Here is a 21,109-nt window from a genome sequence, read left to right as displayed (position 1 = left end):
GCATGTCATTCGGAAGGAATCAAAGGGGGCCAGAGTCTGGAGGAAGGACTGGGAGAAGGAAAATGGCCAAATGCCTGCAGCCAGTGTCAAGTACCCACAGTCAGTGATGGTCTGTATTTTTTTTTTTAGGGTGCCATGTCAAGCTGCTTGGTGTTGGTCCACTTGTGGTTTTATCAAGGGCGAGGGTCAATGCAGCTAGCTATCAGGAGATTTGGAGCACCTTCATGCTTACATCTGCTGAAAAGCTTATGGAGATGAAGATTTCGTTTTTCAGCATGACCTGGGCACCTGCTCACAGTGCCAAAACCACTGGGTAAAGGTTTACTGACATGGTATTACTGCTGCTCAATTGGCCTGCCAACTCTCGCTGACCTGGAACCCCATAGAGAATCTGTGGGATTGTGAAGAGAAAGTTGTGAGAGACGCAAGACTTCCACCAACATGGATGAGTTATGAGTCTTAAGGCCGCTATCGAGCATTCCTGGCCTCCATAACAACCTCAGCAGTGCCAACAGGGCTGATTGCCTCCATGCCACCGCCGCATTGAAGCAGTCATTTCTGCAAAAGGTACGGATTCCCCCAGACCAAGTATTGAGTGCATAACTGAACATAATTTTTTGAAGGTTGACCTTTTTTTGTGATTAAAAAACACTTTTCTTTTATTGGTCGGATGACCCCATATGCTAATTTTTTGAGATAGGCAAAATTTTGGGTTTTCATGAGCTGTATGCCAAAATCATCAGTATTAAAACAATAAAAAGACCTGAAATATTTCAGTTGGTGTGCAATGAATCTAAAAATATATGAAAGTTTAATTTTTATCAGTACATTATGGAAAATAATGAACTTTTCACAATATGATAATTTTTCGAGAGGGACCTGTATATATATATATATATATATATATATCATATATATAGATATATATATATACATATATATATATATATACCTATATATGTCTGTAACACATGTTGAATCACAAACAAGACGTTTATGAAGAGGTCAGAGCAAGAGCTGTTTGGAGCATTGTTCACTATACACAGCAAAAGCTTTTTCTCATGACAAGTGACACAGAAAACTGAAACATGTACACTCCCAGAAACCCTACCGAGCAGATGTTACCCCTGGCCCCGGTAACTAATGGCTCCGCCAAAAGATTAGGTTTAAGGGCTTATAGCAGAGACGGAGTCTCTGATTTCAGCCCACAACAAACAACAAAGCCAAGTGGGGAACAGCATTGCCACCATTTCTATTAGAGCTTTGTCCACAGCCTTTTATTCCAAAGTGCAATTCCACGACCCTGACAAGCTTGGTCCTTTGGCCGTCAGACAGCGACGGTCGCCGTCTGGAGGCAGTAGCTGTCGGCGGTGTCCACACGCACTGGTTAAATCTCCCGCAGCTATTTTTTGGGATCAATAGACCATCCCCAGCCACACATACACGCTCTCCAACACACACACGCATGCATGTCTCACACTTTCACTCAAGGCTAATAGATAGAGGCTGGAGCTGTCTGGTTCAGTCTTGCCCTGTGTAAATGACGTGGCTAAAAATAGAATGAGGACTAATGAAATGCAGAGATTGTGAAAGAAGGCACTTGATTAAATGAAGACTTCCAGACAGGGAAGTCCATTTCATTTACAATTCCACAATGACCCTGTTATGAGCTTCGCGGATGTGCATAAAAACAGAATACATGAGCAAAGGACATGCTATAAGTGGCTCCCAGCTTTATAACAGAGATTTACACAGTGTTTGTAATTTTAGTGAGACCATGAATTGTTATTTCACGCACCAAAAAGCAAATTAGAACTAGCGTTTATATAACGCAGGTAGAAGGACTATTAACCACGTCGATTTGCGGTTTTGTCTGCAAAAGCCCATTGAACAAAGGATCAAGATCAACAAAGAGGAAAGAGAATATATGGATCCTCATTCACTAAAAGAATAATCAATCTCATTCACCACCATGGTCTTGTAGCTAAACAACTGAAAGGTGAGAACCAGTAACCATGTAAGACACAACACAAATTCAGTTAATAAGCATTCTTAAATATTGTGTTAATCCATCTGAGGATTATTATATGAGATTAAGCCGTTCCCCAACGCGTAGTTGGAGCTACCAAACCTCATAACCATGTTCTGAGGGCACGGGCGCATAAGTCATGACCTTTAACGAAAGTTTCCGATATGTATCTGTTGCATGTTGACACTTTCACTAGCTGATATTGCCCAGAGTGTATACATATACGCGCTACGTTTTTAAGAAGTATTTGTCTATCTTAGCCTATGTATGATATTTTTCATTAGAGAAAGATATATGATGTGTGTACACAACGTAAATTATTAACTATAATGTATTATTGCTATGTTTTATTGCCGAGTGCAACATATATCTTTCGCCATTCACATTCTTTTTTAGGACTACTTAAAAAACGCTTGAGGCACCTTGGCCCAGTGTTTTTAGAACAGTGACTTAGATATGCTTCTGATCTAGGGAGATAACAAGCAATATAAACATCTCTCACACAACCACCGCAAATTATACACGAATATAAAAACACCACCACACTGGGTGCTCGTCGTGACCACCCCTAACCCAGAACATGTATGCTTTAATTAAACTTTTGAGTTTTATATAAAAAAAATGTCCCTAGACGAGAGACTAAATAGATACCAATAGGACGATAATAGGTACCAAATCGCTTAAATGAGCGGTTTTAAAAAACAACCAATCACAAGTTATAGCTTTATTGCTTCTTGAAAATTTATTTATAGGGGCAAGGCTCTTACAGTGTAAAGTTACAGAATAGTAGACATGAACTTATTTGTTAAAAGCAAAAGGAGATTTGTAAATGCCAACTGAACGGGTACAAAATAAGGGATGGTTAAAGCTCTAAATTATTCTGGATTACATAAGATATTATTTGTATTTTATTCTTCATCTCCCGTGCCATAAAGGGCAAAAATGAAAAGGGTAAGTGTCAATTCACAGTCTACTGCACCGTGTTTGCTGCATTACCCTTTGAGTCTTCACTGGAGGAGCGGTCCCTCTGTCGTGTATCACCGGACAAGCTCACTGTGCTTATAAGGGTGTCTTTTTGCCATTTCTTCCGGTTGGTGACTACAATATGATAAATCCTTATGAAGCAAAACATAGATCAACATAACACCTGAATTGAGGAAAAAAGTCAATATAACTTACAACTCCTGGCAGCGGCTGTCACGGTCCAAGGATTGCAATTCCGAATAATAGGGCTACTATTACCAAATCAAGTAGCTTCATCAAATGGCTTGCTTACTATTTTAAGTTTTGAGCGGAATGGTGTATATCTAGCGACCATCTGTCAACCATGACAGAACTTCTTCGTCCCCTTAAACTCTTGAGTAAAAAGTCATTGTTTAAAAGTGACATGCAGGATCCTAAGCAATGCAGAATACATGAAATACTGAAATATATACTATATAATCAACTATAATAATAATAAATATATGTAGAATATAATAGGAAATCATTTCTGCTTTTATTTGACACTCTCTCTCTCTCGCTCTCGCTTTGCTTCTCTCTGTGCATGAAATAAAGCCAGCAACACCTGTCAAAGCCCTGCTGTACAGACGTAGGATGATCTAACGGAATAACGGGTCGACGGGGGTTATTCGGTACCTGTGCGGGATGTGGCAAGATACCACGGTGAGCGTATCTTCTGCGCGGTGGCTTTGTCTCCCTCTCTTGCCTTTGTGAATCAAGCTCGCATTTCCAGCTGCGATTCACTAATCTCTGACGTTACTGCAGACAGCTTGATTCACCAATGACCGCCTCTCCCGGCATTCAAATGATGTTTGCTCAAAAACACTAATAAAAATGCCCAGCGCGCCGAGCGCAGGAGGGGGATTCGTGGCACCAAGAGCCGCTCTCCTAAAAGCGAATATGCAATCGGTGAACAGTACGTCAGCCGCTGTTCGCCAGCCGTTGGATGTTGCGATGTGCTGCTTGTGACACGTTCAGCAAGGTTGTTTTTAGTCAAATGTGGTGCAGGGCAAAGCAGAGATTTCTTCGAAATGATGTCTGTCAGCCTGTCACGCAAGAGGGGTGTTTTGAAGAGTCCCGGGTCCTGGCTTCATCATAAGGTTATCTTTACTTGTTTGTTTGCTTAGGCTATATATTTATTTTTGTGAAATGGTGTTTGTGCTACCATCAATGCAAAGTTGGTTGCTGAAATAAAGTAACATCATAGTTAAACAATTAACAATTATGTATTTTATATTATTTAGTCACTTATAGGGTATAGTTTGACAGGAATTGTTGTAATTCAACAATCTAAATTAACATTTTCTTATATTGATATTGTTTATTTCTTACTCCTAACAGTTCATCAAAACTCTTAATGGATTTTAATCCTATGCCATCTTTTGGAATATATGAAGGCCATGTACCATATAGTTCGTAAACTGAAGCATTATAAGACTAGCCTGTTAAATCAGTACCAGGTCGATAATGACTGTTTTAAAAACTAATCAATATAACATTTGTCATGAAGAAAACAACCGCCTGCACATTTAGAACCAATAGCTACAACATGCCACGTTGTAGTTTTAGGAAACATATAAATATATAGGGACTAATTACAAAAATCTATTAAACGTGATAAAATTCAGATATCTTTAGTAATAAAATATAACAAGTCGACTAAATGCGCTTACACAGTAAAATTAAGAGAAGAAGAAAAATCTATTCTGTTAACTACAATAAATAAACGTGATAAATTACAGTTAAACGTGATAACTTTAGGAAAAGGTGGTCTTTAGTATATAGTTTCAAAAAGAGTTTAATATATGTAGTGATGGTTTCAAGACTGTTTTTCTCCTCTTTTTTTTTTATATACGGCTCACATTCGGTTTGTACTTGAAGTTGACGCTGATATAAAAGCGACGAAAGCCTGATTTCAATAAAAATTGGATTTAATAGCCTGAGTAGGGCCTCTCGTACCCTTATTGCTTACCAATATTTGCTTAAAAAATTTAAAGGATTCACAGGAAAACAAATTCATCTTCTGAGATGCAAAAATGTTTGATGTGTCTGTGATATTCTTATATTTGTGTACAATGAATGTTTTAAATTACATTTTATATGAAGAAAGAAAAAGGGAATGAAATCAAAAAAAGGATATTAATTACAGGGCCTGGCACATAAATGTTTTAATTGATTGTTACATCACTCCACTGTATGAGTCTAGTATCCATGTTTAACACTGGCCTTTCTGCTTAACATCTCTGGAATGTTGTGCTTGAGGAGTATTTGATTTTGCAAAGTAGGCCATGTTCATGGATCCTACATCTTGATGGTCCTGGAAAAACATTCCTATCCAATCCTATTTTAAGGTTAGGCTATGTTTGTTTGATAGGAATTTGGTTCTTAAGGACCAACAAAAGATGATGTCTGCTTGGCAAAATCACCTCAGCGCTGGGTGTTCAAGTAAAAAATTGAATATAAAAGAAGGAAACTTCCTGCAGCAAAACATTGTTCTTTATCCAACACAATTTAAACTTGTTATGTAGTGAAATGCCACTGCAAAGTAGCCACAAAAGGATTTTCATCTTCCAAATGCGGTGATTTGATTTCAATCAAGTATATATTAATGTATGTAAAAAACATTCTAAAATTGACTTACAAAATTAAAGATGCTATGCTAATCAGCGAGCACATAAAATTACTCCCATGTAACTTATGTCATGTAATATTATCCAGAAAATGAGTGTACACAGAAGATGCAGTAAAGAGCTTACAGACTACAAGACAGATGTGTTTATAGAAACAATCCTTTTCACCACTGCAGAAAAAAGAAGCATGGTGTATTATATACGTAATAAAGTGTTTACATATATTTCTGTTTCACAAAAGAGAACTCCACTTAGTTATATTGTCTATAAACATTGTCCTTTACTCCGTCCATTTCGATGCACAAGATGTTTTAACTGTAATACATGAACTGCAGAGATCACATACAACCAATGCCAATTTATTTTTTTTTTCATACATTCCTGAAAAATGATTAATGTTTTCTCAGTCTGGGAAAGGAAAATTTCCACAACCTCATGCGTTATAATATCCATCTTTTATGCTTTATACAAGCGGTTAATATATTAAAACTAATATCTTAAACTTAACCAGTAGCATTGTGTGATTTTCTGGTTTCATTTAGCTTGATTGTATGTGTCCAAGTCACTGTTTAACAGTTCACCATGATGCTTCAAACTTCTGAAGCGTAGCGGATATGTGGTTGATCTCTGCCAACTCTTATGTCAAAGGGGGGGGGGGGGGGGGGGGGTGACTGTCAACAAAGCTCTAAAGCAGTAGCATAGGCCTCTGAACATGAGCCCTCTATCTATGCTTTTATCTCACTGTACAGGGTCCGTCTGGCTGCTGGGTTTCCACCAAATGCAGAAGGGCTCTGCAAGAACCACATTGCATACTATTTATCAAGTGGCGAGTGACCACATACAGAAATAAAATATACAATGCTATATTCCTATCTAAGTAATCAGATGCATCTGCAAACAAATGATTGAACTTTTCTTACTACTTTTTGGTTTTATCCAAATATCTATACATCTAATGCTATCCTGTTCAAAATATGGGGTTGGTAAGATATTTTAAAGTTTTTTTTGAAAGAGGTCTCTTGCATTTATTTGATAAAAAAATTCACTCTAAAAGGGAGTAACAGTAAACAGAAATATTATTGCAAATTAAAATTTAAAAGGTGTTTATTTTACTATATTTCAAAATGTAATTTTATTCCTGTGCAAAGCTGAATTTTCAGCAGCCCATTATATACAGTCTCTTCAGTGCCACATGATCATTCAGAAATTAATCTAAAATGCCGATTTGCTGATCAAGAAACATTTTTTTATTATTACCAATGCTGAACATAATTTTTTATGCAAACAGAGGTTAAAAAAAAAAAACAGTTCTTTTTGTAACATTCTAAATGTCTTTTGATTTATTTTTTTTTTAATTTAATATAATTTTGTATGAATTTTATGTTTATTTGCTGTATGTTTGTTGCATTTATTTGAAATAGAAATATAATCTAGTAGGAATATTAAATCTTTATTTATTTGGATGTGTTTGTTCTGTCTGGAGGATGTACATGCAAAACTACCAAAAAGAAAAATCAGTAAAAATTATTTATCAATTTATTATGTACTTTATCAAGTATGCTGTAAAACAAAAAATCTTGTTCCCCTCCAAAAGTATACATTAATGACTCATAAAATATATGAATGAACGATTCATATCTAGATCCACGTTCCTCATATGAAACTTAAAACGTCGGGGGTTGTTGGTGGGCGAAAACTTCGCATCGCAGGAACCTTTTCACTAGTACCAGAACTAATGTCGGAACTACCCCACTTTGGGCGTTTTCGCACCGCAGGAACTGGGTGTGAAATTTTTTCTTTGTTAACGGTGTTGAAAGCCGCGCACATATGCCGCCGCTATCGGACCGAAAGCAGAGATGCCGACTTACGTCACGGTATAGTTACACACTCTCGGTGCGAATTGCAACCCTTTAAATGGTACTGGGAAACAGTTCGCATCAAAAATGTCCACTACTGTTAGTACTGTACATTTGATGTTTCTGGAACTAAAAGCGTGGTGCGGGCAAGGCCCTAAAGCTATTTTCCTCAGGCGCACTGAGCTAAATTGAAGGGTAAAAAGAGCGGGATGCTGCTTAAAGCATTCAAATGGGCTGTTGTTGGGGTAAATACTGACCATCAGGAAACACATCTGTGGAAACATTATTAACTAATGCCTACTTTGATAGCCATAACTTTCACAGGCTATCTTTGCCCATTTCTCCACACGAATAGGACGTTACTCTTTCTCCAGGCCTCATTACCGGTTTGGGTAGCCTCCTTACCAGTGTGAGGGTTTGGTATTTTTTCTGGTCAACCAGTGGGTGTGAATTCCAACTTGTAGAGGATGAGGGCAACAACTATATGACACATTCCATAACAGCGTCGTGACCACCTGTTGACACACACTAAACAAACAAAGTGATCTTAATGTTCCTGTTTCTTTTTAAAGTGCTCTTTCTTCATTAAGAAAGACAAAATATCATCATACTGAAGTGGCTCTCAGGAATTCACAAAAGTTTTCGTGGTGGAATAGTAACTGGCAGTGTATTAGTATTATGATATGTAATAGTGGCTGGCGGTGCTAGCTGCCCATTGCACCATCCCTCGAGTGGCTGGTGAACACTGGGAAAAGCGACTGTGCAACTTGAAAATTGCCAGGTAGACAAAACGCGAAATGTGAATGAAATGTCTGGGTGTTTGTCGTTCAAAGATTCCAGGGCAATACATGAGAAGCCACAGTAGGCAACTTGTTTGGACGGCAGTTTGGGTGGCAGGAGAATATCAGGTGCATCGAAGCTGAATGAAGTTTAAGCATGGCCAGAAACAAGATGGTCCCTGGGGTTTCTGGAACATAGAAAGGAATAATGGGAGGCAATAAAAGGGAGAGGGCGAGAGATGCCAAGTCATGTTTGAAATTAACTGATTAGCAATAACCTTGAGGGCAGTGACTCATTTAAGGGGCACTGTTTTCGTGACGCTCTTGACGCAAGTAGCCAATTCTTCCTAAAATGCTCATCAAAATCAAATCATATTGAGTGATGGAAATGAAATACGTGGGTTTGTGGACCCTTCAGTGTACTAATTTATGGCAGTGTCCAGCTAAGAGAATCGAAACAAGCCTGAGTCATCATTACAAAGCACCCTAATCCACAATGTGACATTTTGAATGCAGGAAGTTAGTATGGATTGAAATATTTCAAATGGGATATGAAATGATTCTAGGAGGAGCAGAATGGGGACAAGTTCACATCTCACATATGTGTCTATAGTGGAAGAATAAATTTATATCGATGTTGGGATATTGTTTTCAGTATAATTAATTTTGATTTAAATAAAATTTATGATCTTTATAATAATCTTGATAAAATGTTTTTTTGTTTTTTTTTTTATAAAAAATTATTATGGAACCTAAGGGTGTGGCCGACATGGTGGTCAAAAAGTATGGATTTATTTTCCAATGAAATGAATGTACGATATTTTTAGTTTGGATATACATTTCATATTTTAGAGGTTTTAGGGGATTTGATGGTACTAAATGATATTTAGGGAATAGTTGTTTTCCTTTTAAAACCACTTTTTTGAGCATTTGAGCAATGCCTTGGAAAATAAAAGGGATACTCCACCCCAAAAGGAAAAATGTGGTCATGAATCACTTCCCCCCATGTCTTTCCCAACCCGTAATAAGCTCCAGTTCAATCTGCGGAAACAACAGATTAAAGTATTTTGGATTCTTTTGGATTGGAAAACCAGGAGGCCTGTGGACTGTCCCATGAGAATGCCAAGTAAATAACAGTGTCCAGGCCCATAAAGGGTATTATTAAAGTCATCATCAGAAGAACTCCATATGCCATCAGACAGGCAATCTGGGTTATTCTTGAAGCGACAGGAACACTTTTTGTACGCACAAAGAAAAACCAAAAATCGCGACCTTTATTCCATAATATAACCATAAGCTGCATATGCTCTTTCTGTATCATCTGTTGCCACAAGGATTTTTCTGTTTCTGTCTTTCTACGCCGCATATGGTGCTATGGAGAGACACAGCGGAGGGAATGTTTGACAAAGGAAAGTGTTTGAATAAGTAGTTCTATTTGTTTTCTTCAATTACCAAATTTTTTCCTGTCGCTCATATAACCCAGATTGCACGTATGCTGGCAGAGGGAGTATTCTGACCCGACGACTCTTTATTACCTTTTCTGGGACCTTGGACAATGTGTATGTACATAGCAGTTCTATGGGGGACAGTCACAGGCCTTGGTTTTCATCCAAAATATCTTAAATTGTGTTCCGAAGATGAACGGAAGCTTTTGCCTGTTTTGAACGACATGGGGGGGTAAGTGATTAATGACAAAATTTTGATTTTGGGGTGGAGTATCCCTTTAAGTCATTATTATGAAACAATGCTACAAAACTTTTATATGAAAAATAGATTTTCCATAACAGGTTTTAATGTTTGTTGCGTTGGGTGCAGTACCAAACTAGATAATATAAATTTCCCATTCGCTTCCAACGACAGTAAAGTGTGACTTTTCTTAGGACTATTTAACCTTTTCAATCATGTCCATGAATTGTGTGTGTGTGTGTGTGTGTTCACATAGCAAGTGCCAAAACCTTTACCAGTTCCATATGCCTTGCAATGAAGTAAAAACACACAAAAAAAAAATTCAAAAAAGACCAAAAACAGCAACAAAGAATAAAAAACCCTCCGTTTTCTCTATATACTCCACCTCTCTCTTACTTCTGTTTCCTCCCTCTCATATTATTCCCAGACTGATAAACGTAGGATGCAATCTGTTTTGGTGCGGTTCGGAAGGTCACTGGCCTTGCCTATGCTTTTGATCTTCCTGTGCAAGGCTGGGAAAGTTCTTCCCAGTCTTTATATGGCTCTATAACAAAACATTCATACTGACCCTGGGCCGCACTCTCCCCAGGGCCTTCATGACGTCATCCGTAGGGGGACCAAAGGGCTGGGGACATAAGGGCCATGCTTCAGTACAACATAAAAACAGTGCCATGAATCTATATCAACATTTCAGTAAACAAGGTATGGAGCCATAGTGCACACTATCAATAATGCAACTCAATGATTTACAAATATCACTTGTAATTCAAATCACACCCTGATAAATTTCTTGGTGGTAACAGCAATGAACCTTTTTTGTGCTAGTCTTGGTGCAAATAACCTAAGGGAACTGACATTCTCAGCAAGAGAGCCAAAGGGGAAAGATGGGCTGGTGCAGCTTGTGGCATTTGCTATAGGCCAAGTTGAACCCATTATAGCCGTTCCTGCTACCAAACCACCAAACCTTGCTAGAAGGGCCAAAAAAAAAAAAACAGCCCCCCGACTCACCATAGCGCTTCCAGCGTAGTTTGTTTTAAATGAAAAAGTATATATATTTTTAATAATGCTCAAAATGGAGGATGTAGTCCTGCTTAAAGTTAAAAGAGCTTTTATCATATCACCTGTTTTTTTACTCTAGGACACAAGAGCATTAGCAGAACCGCTCTTAAAAAAAAAGAGAGAAGTTTTGATAAGTATAATACCATTACTGTCTGATTTTATTGCTGAATAAAAAATTGTATTGCTTACTTAAACATAATTTTGACTGACATTTTTATATATTTAGGTCTTTCCCCTACTGGAAAAGGAAACTAAAAATGAAAAAACGGGTCAGATGTGGCATGGTTTTGAAATACCAAACATCTCTGAACTGACTTCATGAATGATGCAACAAGTTCAATTGCGTTATTTGTGCAATGTTCAGTGAAGCTGTACCAGGGGAAAAGAAACAAAATGCACTAAGAAAAAATATTAAAAAAAATAAAAAATGCAAAGCAACTTTATTTTAAAATCAATGTGTTGCAAAAAAAACATGTTGCATTCTATAATATTAATAGCAAATGTCTGGGACAAAAAAAATAAAAATGAAATATAAAATATATATATATACTACTTTAAGATAAAGAAAAAATTTATCTAGTAGACATGAAATAATGTATTATTTATATATTCGGTTATAGTAATTATATTCAGTTGGCATGGAAAACTTTTCCTCGATTTAATTAAGTTCATTGAATGTTATTATTTTCAAGTGTACATGATGATTATTTTGTATAAACACAAGAGTTTTTCTAACCTTCCTGGGCACTGATTTTTCCCCCCTCCAAATGCCACAAACCCTTCCAAGTGGACATTCTTTTCTAAATCTGCCATTTCCCATCGTTCCTGTGGGAAGAAAAGTTTCATTAAAAATAATCCACTCAGACGAGGGCCAGTTTTCAGAATACACCATTTGAGCCTGTCTTCCAGCACTCCAAGATTTAATTTAAATAACAAGACACATTTACAGTAATCTCTGAATTACTCTCAATGCAATGTCCATCTGTTGACTAATGCGGCTTTATTGTGGGCATAAATAAATAATTGCTCTTTGGGTTGCATCAAACCAAACTTAGAAGTCTTTCAAACTGGTCAAAAAATCCTGCCTTCCAAGATTTTCATCGATTCAAAAAAATAGTTTCCAATGGAGAAAGACCACTGAATGTCAATTTTAGCCATCAACCTTATCTATTCATTGTGCAAAAAATTTTGATCCCTTCCGTTAAGGAAAATGAAGGAAAGTTACCATGAATGCACTCTTTAAAGTGTTGCATTTTTTTACTCTTTACCCATGAATGCACTCATTTAAATGCATTTCCAGTATATAGAAGAGAGTTGATTTATTTGAAAAACTAAACATGTATTTTGCTAAAAACAGCATTAAAAAAATATAGATGTAGGCCTGACCCAGTCTCAGTGAGCTGTGCTATTTCCTTTAAGACATTAGTAGACAGAACAAAAGTGTAATGGAATCTCTACAGGCGTTTGCCGGAAGGTTAATTGTAAAGATAACTGTCAGGCTTTCATTTTGAAACAACATACAGACCTATTATTCCTGTTTTAATGGAGCCCAGCTGGAGTTTTCAGTACTCACTATAGGAACTCACAGACAAAATGGAAAGAGGAAGTTTATTGAAAGAAAATACCAATAAAAGAGATGCCGGTTCCATAATAGAGCTAAACAAACTACATAAAAAAAAAAAAAAAAAAAATTTAGTACAGGAACATTTAATAGTAAAGCACTTTACCTGCTATAAAAAAATAAAAATAAAAAAAAGAAAACCCATTTTATGAGCATGTGTCTTTTGTCTATTTTATTTTGGTTTATAGAGGAATTGTGTTAACCTCATCCTGTGGCTGAGGTCATTCAGAAACAGTGAAGTTACTCAAACAGGTTTGAAATCTTCAGGGTCTGGGAAATACTTGGGGTTTCGGTGAGCCCAGTAGGGAGACAACATCAGCAGGTCTCCAGGTGGGATAATATTAATTCTGAAAAGCAGGAAAACACGCATAGAGTGTTTTTTAGCTGAGAAAAAAAAGCCTGGTTATGTTTACTTTCTAGCCTGTGTGAGTCAAAAGGGCTTATCTCAATATACTGATATATAATTATAATGTATAGCTCTATATATACAGACTGCACTTATCGACCTATGCATAAAAACACTGAATTAAAATGTATTGTACGATGAATAATCTGTCATGGCTGACCTGTAATTTGAGAGGCCGCACTACTTTACGCGTGATGGCTCCAGGGGCCCTCAGCCGAATGGCTTCCATGATACACCACTTCACATATGGCATGTGCTGTAAGTCATCTAGGGTCACCTTTGTCTTCTCCTTGTCTAATGGAAAGTAAACACACCAGCACTATATTGACTATCCATAGCTTTAAGTACTACTGGTGTGTGTGCTAAAGAGAAAGTTTCATTCAGTAAACAAAGCCTAAACAGAAGCACAGTGAAACACATTTTTACATTTAACCGTCATGTGCTTTTGCCTTGTGCATATAGAGATGCATGCATGCACCTCTATATACAATATGCAAATAATGTTTATAAGTGCATATGGGAAAATGTGTCTTATTTTTGTAACATATAATGCAAAAAATTTAAATGTACTGGAAGACTTGTCAAACACAATGCATAAGAGTTTGCTACCCTCTAGTGGATAATGAAGGAAGTTTAATGTATCAGAGGCCTCGGTGAGAGATCAAAGAATATCGTGGCCTAATGGTTAGATAGTTTAACTTCTAACCCTAAGGTTGTGTATGTTGTGGGTTTGAGTCTCGGGCCGGCAATACCACGATTGAGGTGCCCTTGAGCAAGGCACCAAACCCCCAACTGCTCCCCGGGCGCCGCAGCGTAAATGGCTGCCCACTGCTCCGGCTGTGTGTTCACGGTGTGTGTGTGTGTTCACTGCTGTGTGTGTGCACTTTGGATGGGTTAATGCAGACCACAAATTCTGAGTATGGGTCACCATACTTGGCTGTATGTCGCATCACTTAACGGTGAGTATGGTGAGCATGTATGAAATGCGTCTTGAACACTAAATCAGCATATTAGAATGATTTCTGAAGGATCGTGATGAGACAAGGATGACTGGAGTAATGATGCCTGAGAATTCAGCTTTGTCTTCACAGGAATAAATTACATTTTAAAATATACTAAATATATTTTACAAATATTACTGCTCTTACTGTATTTTTGATTAAACACATGCAGCATTGGTGAGTCAAAAACATAAAATCTTACATACCATACATTTTTTTAAATGGATAGTACTACATAATTTTAGTTAATTGTGTAGTTTATACTGAAAGCAGTAAATAGTACAGTACAGTTTGAAAACCATTGGTTTTAAGATATTGGTTTTACCTTGGTCTCTGAGGGCAGCGTTGATCTGATCCATTGCAATCTTATACGCTTCAGGATTGGCCAAAATAAAAGCAATGGCCCAAAATGTAATCTAGAATAAAGGGAAAACGTTTGTCCTCGTTACCTTGAATGTCAAATCTGAGCTTACACATAGAAAGATATTATGTTATGGCACTGAACCTCTCACTTACTGGTATAGCATTTGCCAGGGATGCCCAAAGCAAAAGTAAACCATAAGGAAGATATTTGTCACTTATTGCAGTAGCCAGGTGCTGTAGTAAAGTCTAAAGAGAAACAGTGACAGATCAGAAACTATTTGGGATTTTATTATACAATGGGGCCAAATACTGCAGATAGGTTTCTAATATTATGCTGATTCCAAAATCAAAAATTATTTATAATAATGAGAAGAACAAAACTGTAATACTTCAAATGGCATATAATTCTTCTAAAAAATCTTAGAAGCCCGATGGAAAAACTCTTTAGCGCCCTCTGTTGTTGCAAAACAGGTATGTATACATTCGACGAGATGGTCCTCACTGCAGAACACAAGATATAGGGAGTAAGGTTGGATGCAGATCCCACCTTACATACCCCTAAACCTACCCGTCTCCACCCCTGATCCTTAAAACCTACCATCTCCCACCCCCTGAATGGATCTTGTGTACACTCTCAGAAGAAAAAGGTACAAAAGTGACAGTGTACCGCCCCAGTGACAGCTTTTGTACCTTTTTTTCTGAGAGTGTACTGCAGTGAGGGGCTACTGCATTCAACAGAGCCATAAGGAAGATTAAGTTTGGCCTTAAACTCTTGTTCCATGTGTTTCAAGATAAAGATCAGTAACGACAGTAATCCACATGGCTCCAGTCCATCAATTTACATCTTGTTAAGTGAAAAACTGCATGTCTGTAAAAAACAAATCCATCATTAATAAGTTTTTAACTTCAAGCCATTGCTTCTAAGTCTTCTGTCTATAATATTGTAAAAATTTGACTTGTCTGGATCAGGAGAGAAATATGCACAAAATCAAGCACAGTTTACAAAGTGAAAACTAAACAAATATGTTCATGGATTTTGATATGAGAGGACAACTAATTGATTTTTTTTTTTTTTTGCTGGAGGAAGCATTTATTATAGATTATGGACTTGTATTTTGGCCAGAAGCTATGGATTAAAATTAAAAAATGCCTTAATGATGAATTCATTTCTTACAAAAACACAGCTTTTCACTTCACAAAACATTAATTGATGGACAGGAGTCATGTGGATTACTTGTGAATTATTGTTATGTTTCTATCAGCTGTTTGGACTCTCATTATGACGGCACCCATTCACTGTAGAGCAGAGTAGGTGTCAAACTCAAATCCTGGAGGGCCGGAGCCCTGCAGAGTTTAGATTCAACCCTAATTAAACACACCTGATCCAGCTAATCAAGTCCTTCAGACTAAATTGAAAACTGCATGGCATGTGTGCTGGAGCAGGGTATGGCATGTGTGCTCCGGCCCTCCAGGAATTGAGTTTGACAATCCTGCTGTAGAGAATCCATTTGTGAGCAAGTGATGTAAACTAAATTTCTCAAAATCTGTTCAGATGAAGAAACATCTGATAGCCTGAGGGTCAGTAAATTTTCAGCAAATTTTCATTTTTTGGGTGAACTATTCCTTAAGGCAATTCAACACTTTTTTGACAAGTCAGCTCTGTTTAGAGAGTGAAACAGTTGGCAGATAAGAAATCCACAGTGTTGGGTGTATGCATTACTAAGCCATTAATTACTGTAATTTAAGTACTTCCCCTTGAAAAGGTAAAGTAAGGGAATACTCTTAATTTTTCTGTAATGTCATTACACTTACTTCTAATGTAACTGCATTGTATGTTTTAATATAACTTTCACCCTGTAAATACTTTAGTCAGTTCAAGAATAATTTATGCAATTTTATATTATTTATTGGAAAGCATTAAAAGATCTTGTCTATCCTTTATCCTTGTATTACTGGGTCAAAGTTGACATGGGATTTAAAAAAGTAATTAGCAATAAGTAATGCAATACTTAAGTAATTAGGTACAGTAATTTAATTAAATCTAATTAAACTATTACCAGTATTATCTTTCCATCGTTCTCATTGTAGTGAGTCTCCTGTGCTCTGATAGCCATATTTCTCAGCAGAGAAAGGAGCCATTGCTTTGAGTTTGCCCATTGCCTGAAGACACAAAAGAGTCATCCTTTAACTCTTTGGCTACAGATGTTTTGAATGTATTTAATTTTAAACAGAAATGTATGCTGATATGCAAGGCCTTTAGTCGATTATTTTTCAAATAATGTATAAACATGATTCAGGAGACTAATTGTGTTTTATAATTGTAGCTTTCAGTAATATTGTGGCAGCAGCGCTCACACACTTCAAGAACATGTCTGGGAGTTGGGAGCCATATTCAAATCCTTCATCATATGTTGTGAACTTCTCCAGGAACTCCTGCCTCGTGAGAGCATTACTAGGGGAGTTACATCGCCCCAGTAAGTTGCTCATTACTGCTGGATACATAACACTCCTGAAAACAAGAAAAAAAGTGTATAATACAGTTTTCAAGAAATAAATTAAATTATCTTGAAATATTCCCAATAGACAATACAATATTAATGTATAGTGTATTACACTGCACTGCATTACATTTGCTTAATGAAATCCAATACTTGTTTCTTACTAATTTTGGAGTGCTGATTTTAAACTAGTGCCTGTTTTCCTCAAGCATTCAACTTTGCAATGCAGAGGAAACACAGAAGCTGCACCTGAAGTTGCATTTAGATATGTTTACACACTGTTTAATGCAGGACATAAATGCATTTAAACTGCAATTACAAATACATACATACATACATATATATATATATATATATATATATATATATAATTAAACATAAAACGTAGAATACTGATATTTGAAACTATTTAAATAAAACAAAATACTTTGAATGTGAAATTAAAACCGCCAGTAGGTGGCAGCAAGTCACTGTCACAAGTCATTGTGATTGAAACCGAATCATTTAAACGGTTGATTCATTCAGGAATGAACCTGTCATGTTGCTCAGAGAAGCGAAACAGTGCTGTGGCTGTGTTTGGAATATTTTTTTGTTGGTGAAATAGTGCAAAAAACAGTGCTGTGGCTGTGTTTGGAATATTTTTTTGTTGGTGAAATAGTGCATGGAGAAAAACGGCACTATTCGTGTGAAATTAATTAACTATATGAAGTGGTATAAATTTATACATTTTCTTCCTCCATGTCTTGAATTTCTGATCGTTCTAAATGCATTTTATTAGACTGAATCATAATGTATGCGTGCACTCTGTAGGGTTGTTTTGAATGTTTTTTTGCAAAATAATGATATATGTCAAATCGCACACCCCTAGACAAACTTTATTACAAAATAAGATATGTTGACAATGTTGCAAGACATTTTTTGCTCTTGACAACCATTTGTAAGATTGGATTCAATCCTTTAAAAACAGACAAAACTGCCACAAAGACATGATTTTTATTTCCTCTGAGCCAGGTTACAACAATTTGTTAAATTGTCAGCCGATTTTCACATCTTGTTCTGAAAACAACATTTTATGCCTAATTTTGGTTTCAATTTTAGAATTATGGCCAGTGACAAGAAAATGCAAAACATGACCCAGATGTTTTCTGATACATCTGTAGGTGATTTATGGTTTTACTACATCCAATGACGGATAGTGACAGTATTCCCGGCTAGTGACCGTATTTGATTGAAATTGAATGGATTTTTTGAACACTCTTTTGCAGATTGAAAGTTAAATGATATATTTTGAATACTTTTTGTAACTTTTGTAACTTTTGACATTTGACTGCTTGTTAATTCGATAAATGCATACTGATACATGTGTAATTGTTGTGCATTATGGAAAGTTATAATATTTTTGAACTCAGCAATATCAAATTAGTTCATATTAGGCCTTTTTTTGCAAATCAGCACAATTTTGTTATAGTTTGTTATACTCTACATATCATAAGCATAATCCATTGATATACAGTGGCATTACTGAGCACAGAATTTCCCTTTTTCGTGTTAACCAGTTGCAGTGAAATGTATGGAAGGCATGTGTTCTCTAAGAGAAACTTTAGCACAATGTAAATAATTAAAGTAAGAAAACTATACTTGATTATCTCATTCAGCTGTCCAGATCCTTCACTTCCAAGGTTCTCCAGATGGTCATTAAATTCTTCACAGAGATGAACAGAGAGCATTGCTGTGTTGCCCGGAGTCAGTCTGCCTTTGATTACGGTGGCACAGGTTGGATGGGTTTTATAGAAACAGTCTTTGCTGATAGAAGCTGGACAGGAACCCAAGGTTAACATTATCACATTATCACAGACTACAGTACTGATGACGTCCAATCATCAGCAGTATTGAAAGGAAGTAAGTCAAGGACAGTCATAAATCATCTCCTCGAGTTCAGAGTCTAAGGTCATATATAAGAGAGTAATGGTGTAGATTCAAGAGCTTTATAAATTTGAGCGATTAAAAATTGAAACATTATACTGTACCTGTGTTGTGAACAGCTTCTTGCACTGCTTGTTCAAAATCAACATCTTTGGAGGTGAAAAAAGCTCGGAAATCCTCATTTAGGGTCACAAATGTCAGTCTCTTCCCAGCAGCTACGACAGTGAAAACTGGGCCATACTAGAAGAACAAACACACTATTATACTTTTAGAAATTAAGCTTTATTATTTCTAATTTATACAAATGATTCAATCTTATATTAAGATGCAAATTAAGTGAAAAAATATAGCACAAAAAAAGGCAATTAAATATATTTATTCAGTGACCCCCCCAGAGAACCTTAAAAAACTTGAAAGCATTCTTTTTGTGTGATTTCTTGCCTTGGCAGAAGCAATTACTGAATTTTATAGAGCAGTTGTCTATTCAGCAAACCTCTCATTATCGCCCATGCTTTCAGAGAACTGGCACAGCGGTGCCCAGAACAAAAATGGTGTCAAAAAGGGCCAGTGTGTGCATCTTCTGACCTAGTTGCATAAATTAGTGGTGCTGAACTGATCTGTCTTCAAACTCGGTTAGTATGGCACAGCACAAAAACAAAACACATCATGCTCGGCCACAGGGCTCCAGCACAGCATCTGGGTAAATTTTTGTAGTTGCTAATGAAAGTATCGAAAGTATAAACAGCCAGCCATCACAATAAATAAATAAATAAACAAGCATGGTAAAGCAAAGATGTGTTAAGATACAAAGTCTGATGGCAAATTTTCTAATATTGTTTAAAAGAATTATAGTAATAATAATGTGCTGTTCATTTTAGGAGAATTATAGAATTATATTGACAAACTGTTACTTAAAAAAAACAAACAAACTCTGCTCTAAAAATCAAAATGATCACACTGCACTTTTAAATTTTTGTACAGTAGGTGAGTGCAACAGGTTCATCAAAATTTGCAGGGGAGGAGCTGGACTTCTGGACCCATTGCCAGATCAACCCTGTATGATTTATTAAAAAAAACTGTTACCAACCTTTAAAATAAATTTTTACATATTTATTTTACATAAGAAAATGTTCTGGAGAAAAATGGTGAATTCCCTGAAATCAAATGTCTGAAATCCCACTGCACTGTCATTTGCATAAATAAAAAAATATATGCAAATATTATAGCTATGAAAAAATCTATATGCATATGCAAATCATCTAAACTATACAGTTATGAGTCTTTATTCAAGTAATTTCTCAGTGGACAAACTTACTTTGGCTCTGGCTTGCTGAATGAAATGCAAAGGTGCTTTGCCAAATTCAAAAGCAGCACCAAACCAAGGTATCCAACCTCTTATGCACGGAGGAGCATTGGGATGACTTCTTTTGCCAAAGAGAAGATGAAAAGAAATTATCACAATAGACACAGTCAAAATTAAAGTAATCCATTCCATCGCAACCTATAGTCTAGTGATGCTCGTCTGGAGTGCATATGATGATTCTGTGTCAATAGCTCCTGTTAACATATCTAATTACACTGATCAGCGGTCACGTATCAGATCAGATTTCCTCGTTGCGAATGATCTGAGCCATGAAACTAAATCCTCCCATCACACCGTTAACTCCTCCCACTATGAACAACCCCGTGTGACTTCATAACACTAACTCCTGCTATTAAAGCTTTAGCTCCTCCTACCACAACGCTAACCGCGCCCACTATCTTCACACCCAGCTCACACCATAACATAACCCCTCCTACTATATCTCCTAGATAGCCCCTCCCACTGGGAGACAGGTGTTGCATGCGCTGCTAACTCAGCAGTTCATTCAGACTTAAACAGTTAAAAAATCATTACGCAGAATGAATAAAGAAGAGTTAAATATATCAAATTTGGTGGTTCAACACGTAAGTAAATTTTGTCGTGAGTCTATTGAACCAATAATAGCTGAGACGCTGAAGCAAGTAAGTTTTCTTTAACAGTGTCAATAAACTTTATATCTATAATAAGTATATCTTAAATTGAAATTAATATTAAAGTATGGTATTAAAATTTCTAGAATCTGCTACAGAAAAAAATATATAGTATACAGACTTTGGAAACGGTTTCATATTAAAGTAAATTTTGGCGCAATCTGAGATATAGTAATTAAAAACATTATAGAATTAATATATATAATGAAATAAATAAAAATAATAAATCGCTTTCAATTCAAT

The 21,109-nt window shown here is 36.4% G+C and overlaps 2 protein-coding genes across 2 annotated transcripts in view; both read right to left on the bottom strand.

Moving 5' to 3' along the window:
- The window catches only part of LOC109057117 (calcipressin-2-like), a 66,642-nt gene extending 62,964 nt beyond the window's left edge, over nt 1-3,678 (bottom strand). Inside the window, exon 1 of the mRNA XM_042746400.1 lies at nt 3,668-3,678. The gene's annotated coding sequence lies outside the window, so the exon portion shown is untranslated. The remainder of the gene's footprint in view (nt 1-3,667) is intronic.
- On the bottom strand, nt 3,000-20,808 carry LOC109070979 (24-hydroxycholesterol 7-alpha-hydroxylase-like). The gene is made up of 11 exons (XM_042746552.1): nt 20,169-20,808; nt 18,958-19,093; nt 18,569-18,743; nt 16,792-16,941; nt 16,490-16,592; nt 14,586-14,678; nt 14,395-14,485; nt 13,231-13,362; nt 12,913-13,007; nt 11,778-11,866; nt 3,000-3,144 (listed from the first exon to the last, which is right to left on the bottom strand). The coding sequence occupies exons 1-11, from the start codon at nt 20,346-20,348 to the stop codon at nt 3,000-3,002; spliced, it is 1,389 nt and encodes a 462-aa protein (XP_042602486.1). The 5' UTR covers nt 20,349-20,808.
- Between the last annotated feature and the right edge of the window lie 301 nt (nt 20,809-21,109).

The sequence above is a fragment of the Cyprinus carpio genome, chromosome B20 (genome assembly GCF_018340385.1).
Source record: "Cyprinus carpio isolate SPL01 chromosome B20, ASM1834038v1, whole genome shotgun sequence".
Classification (NCBI taxonomy): domain Eukaryota; kingdom Metazoa; phylum Chordata; class Actinopteri; order Cypriniformes; family Cyprinidae; genus Cyprinus; species Cyprinus carpio.
Note: the sequence above shows the minus strand (reverse complement) of the source record. Positions and strands in the feature narration are given on the sequence as shown.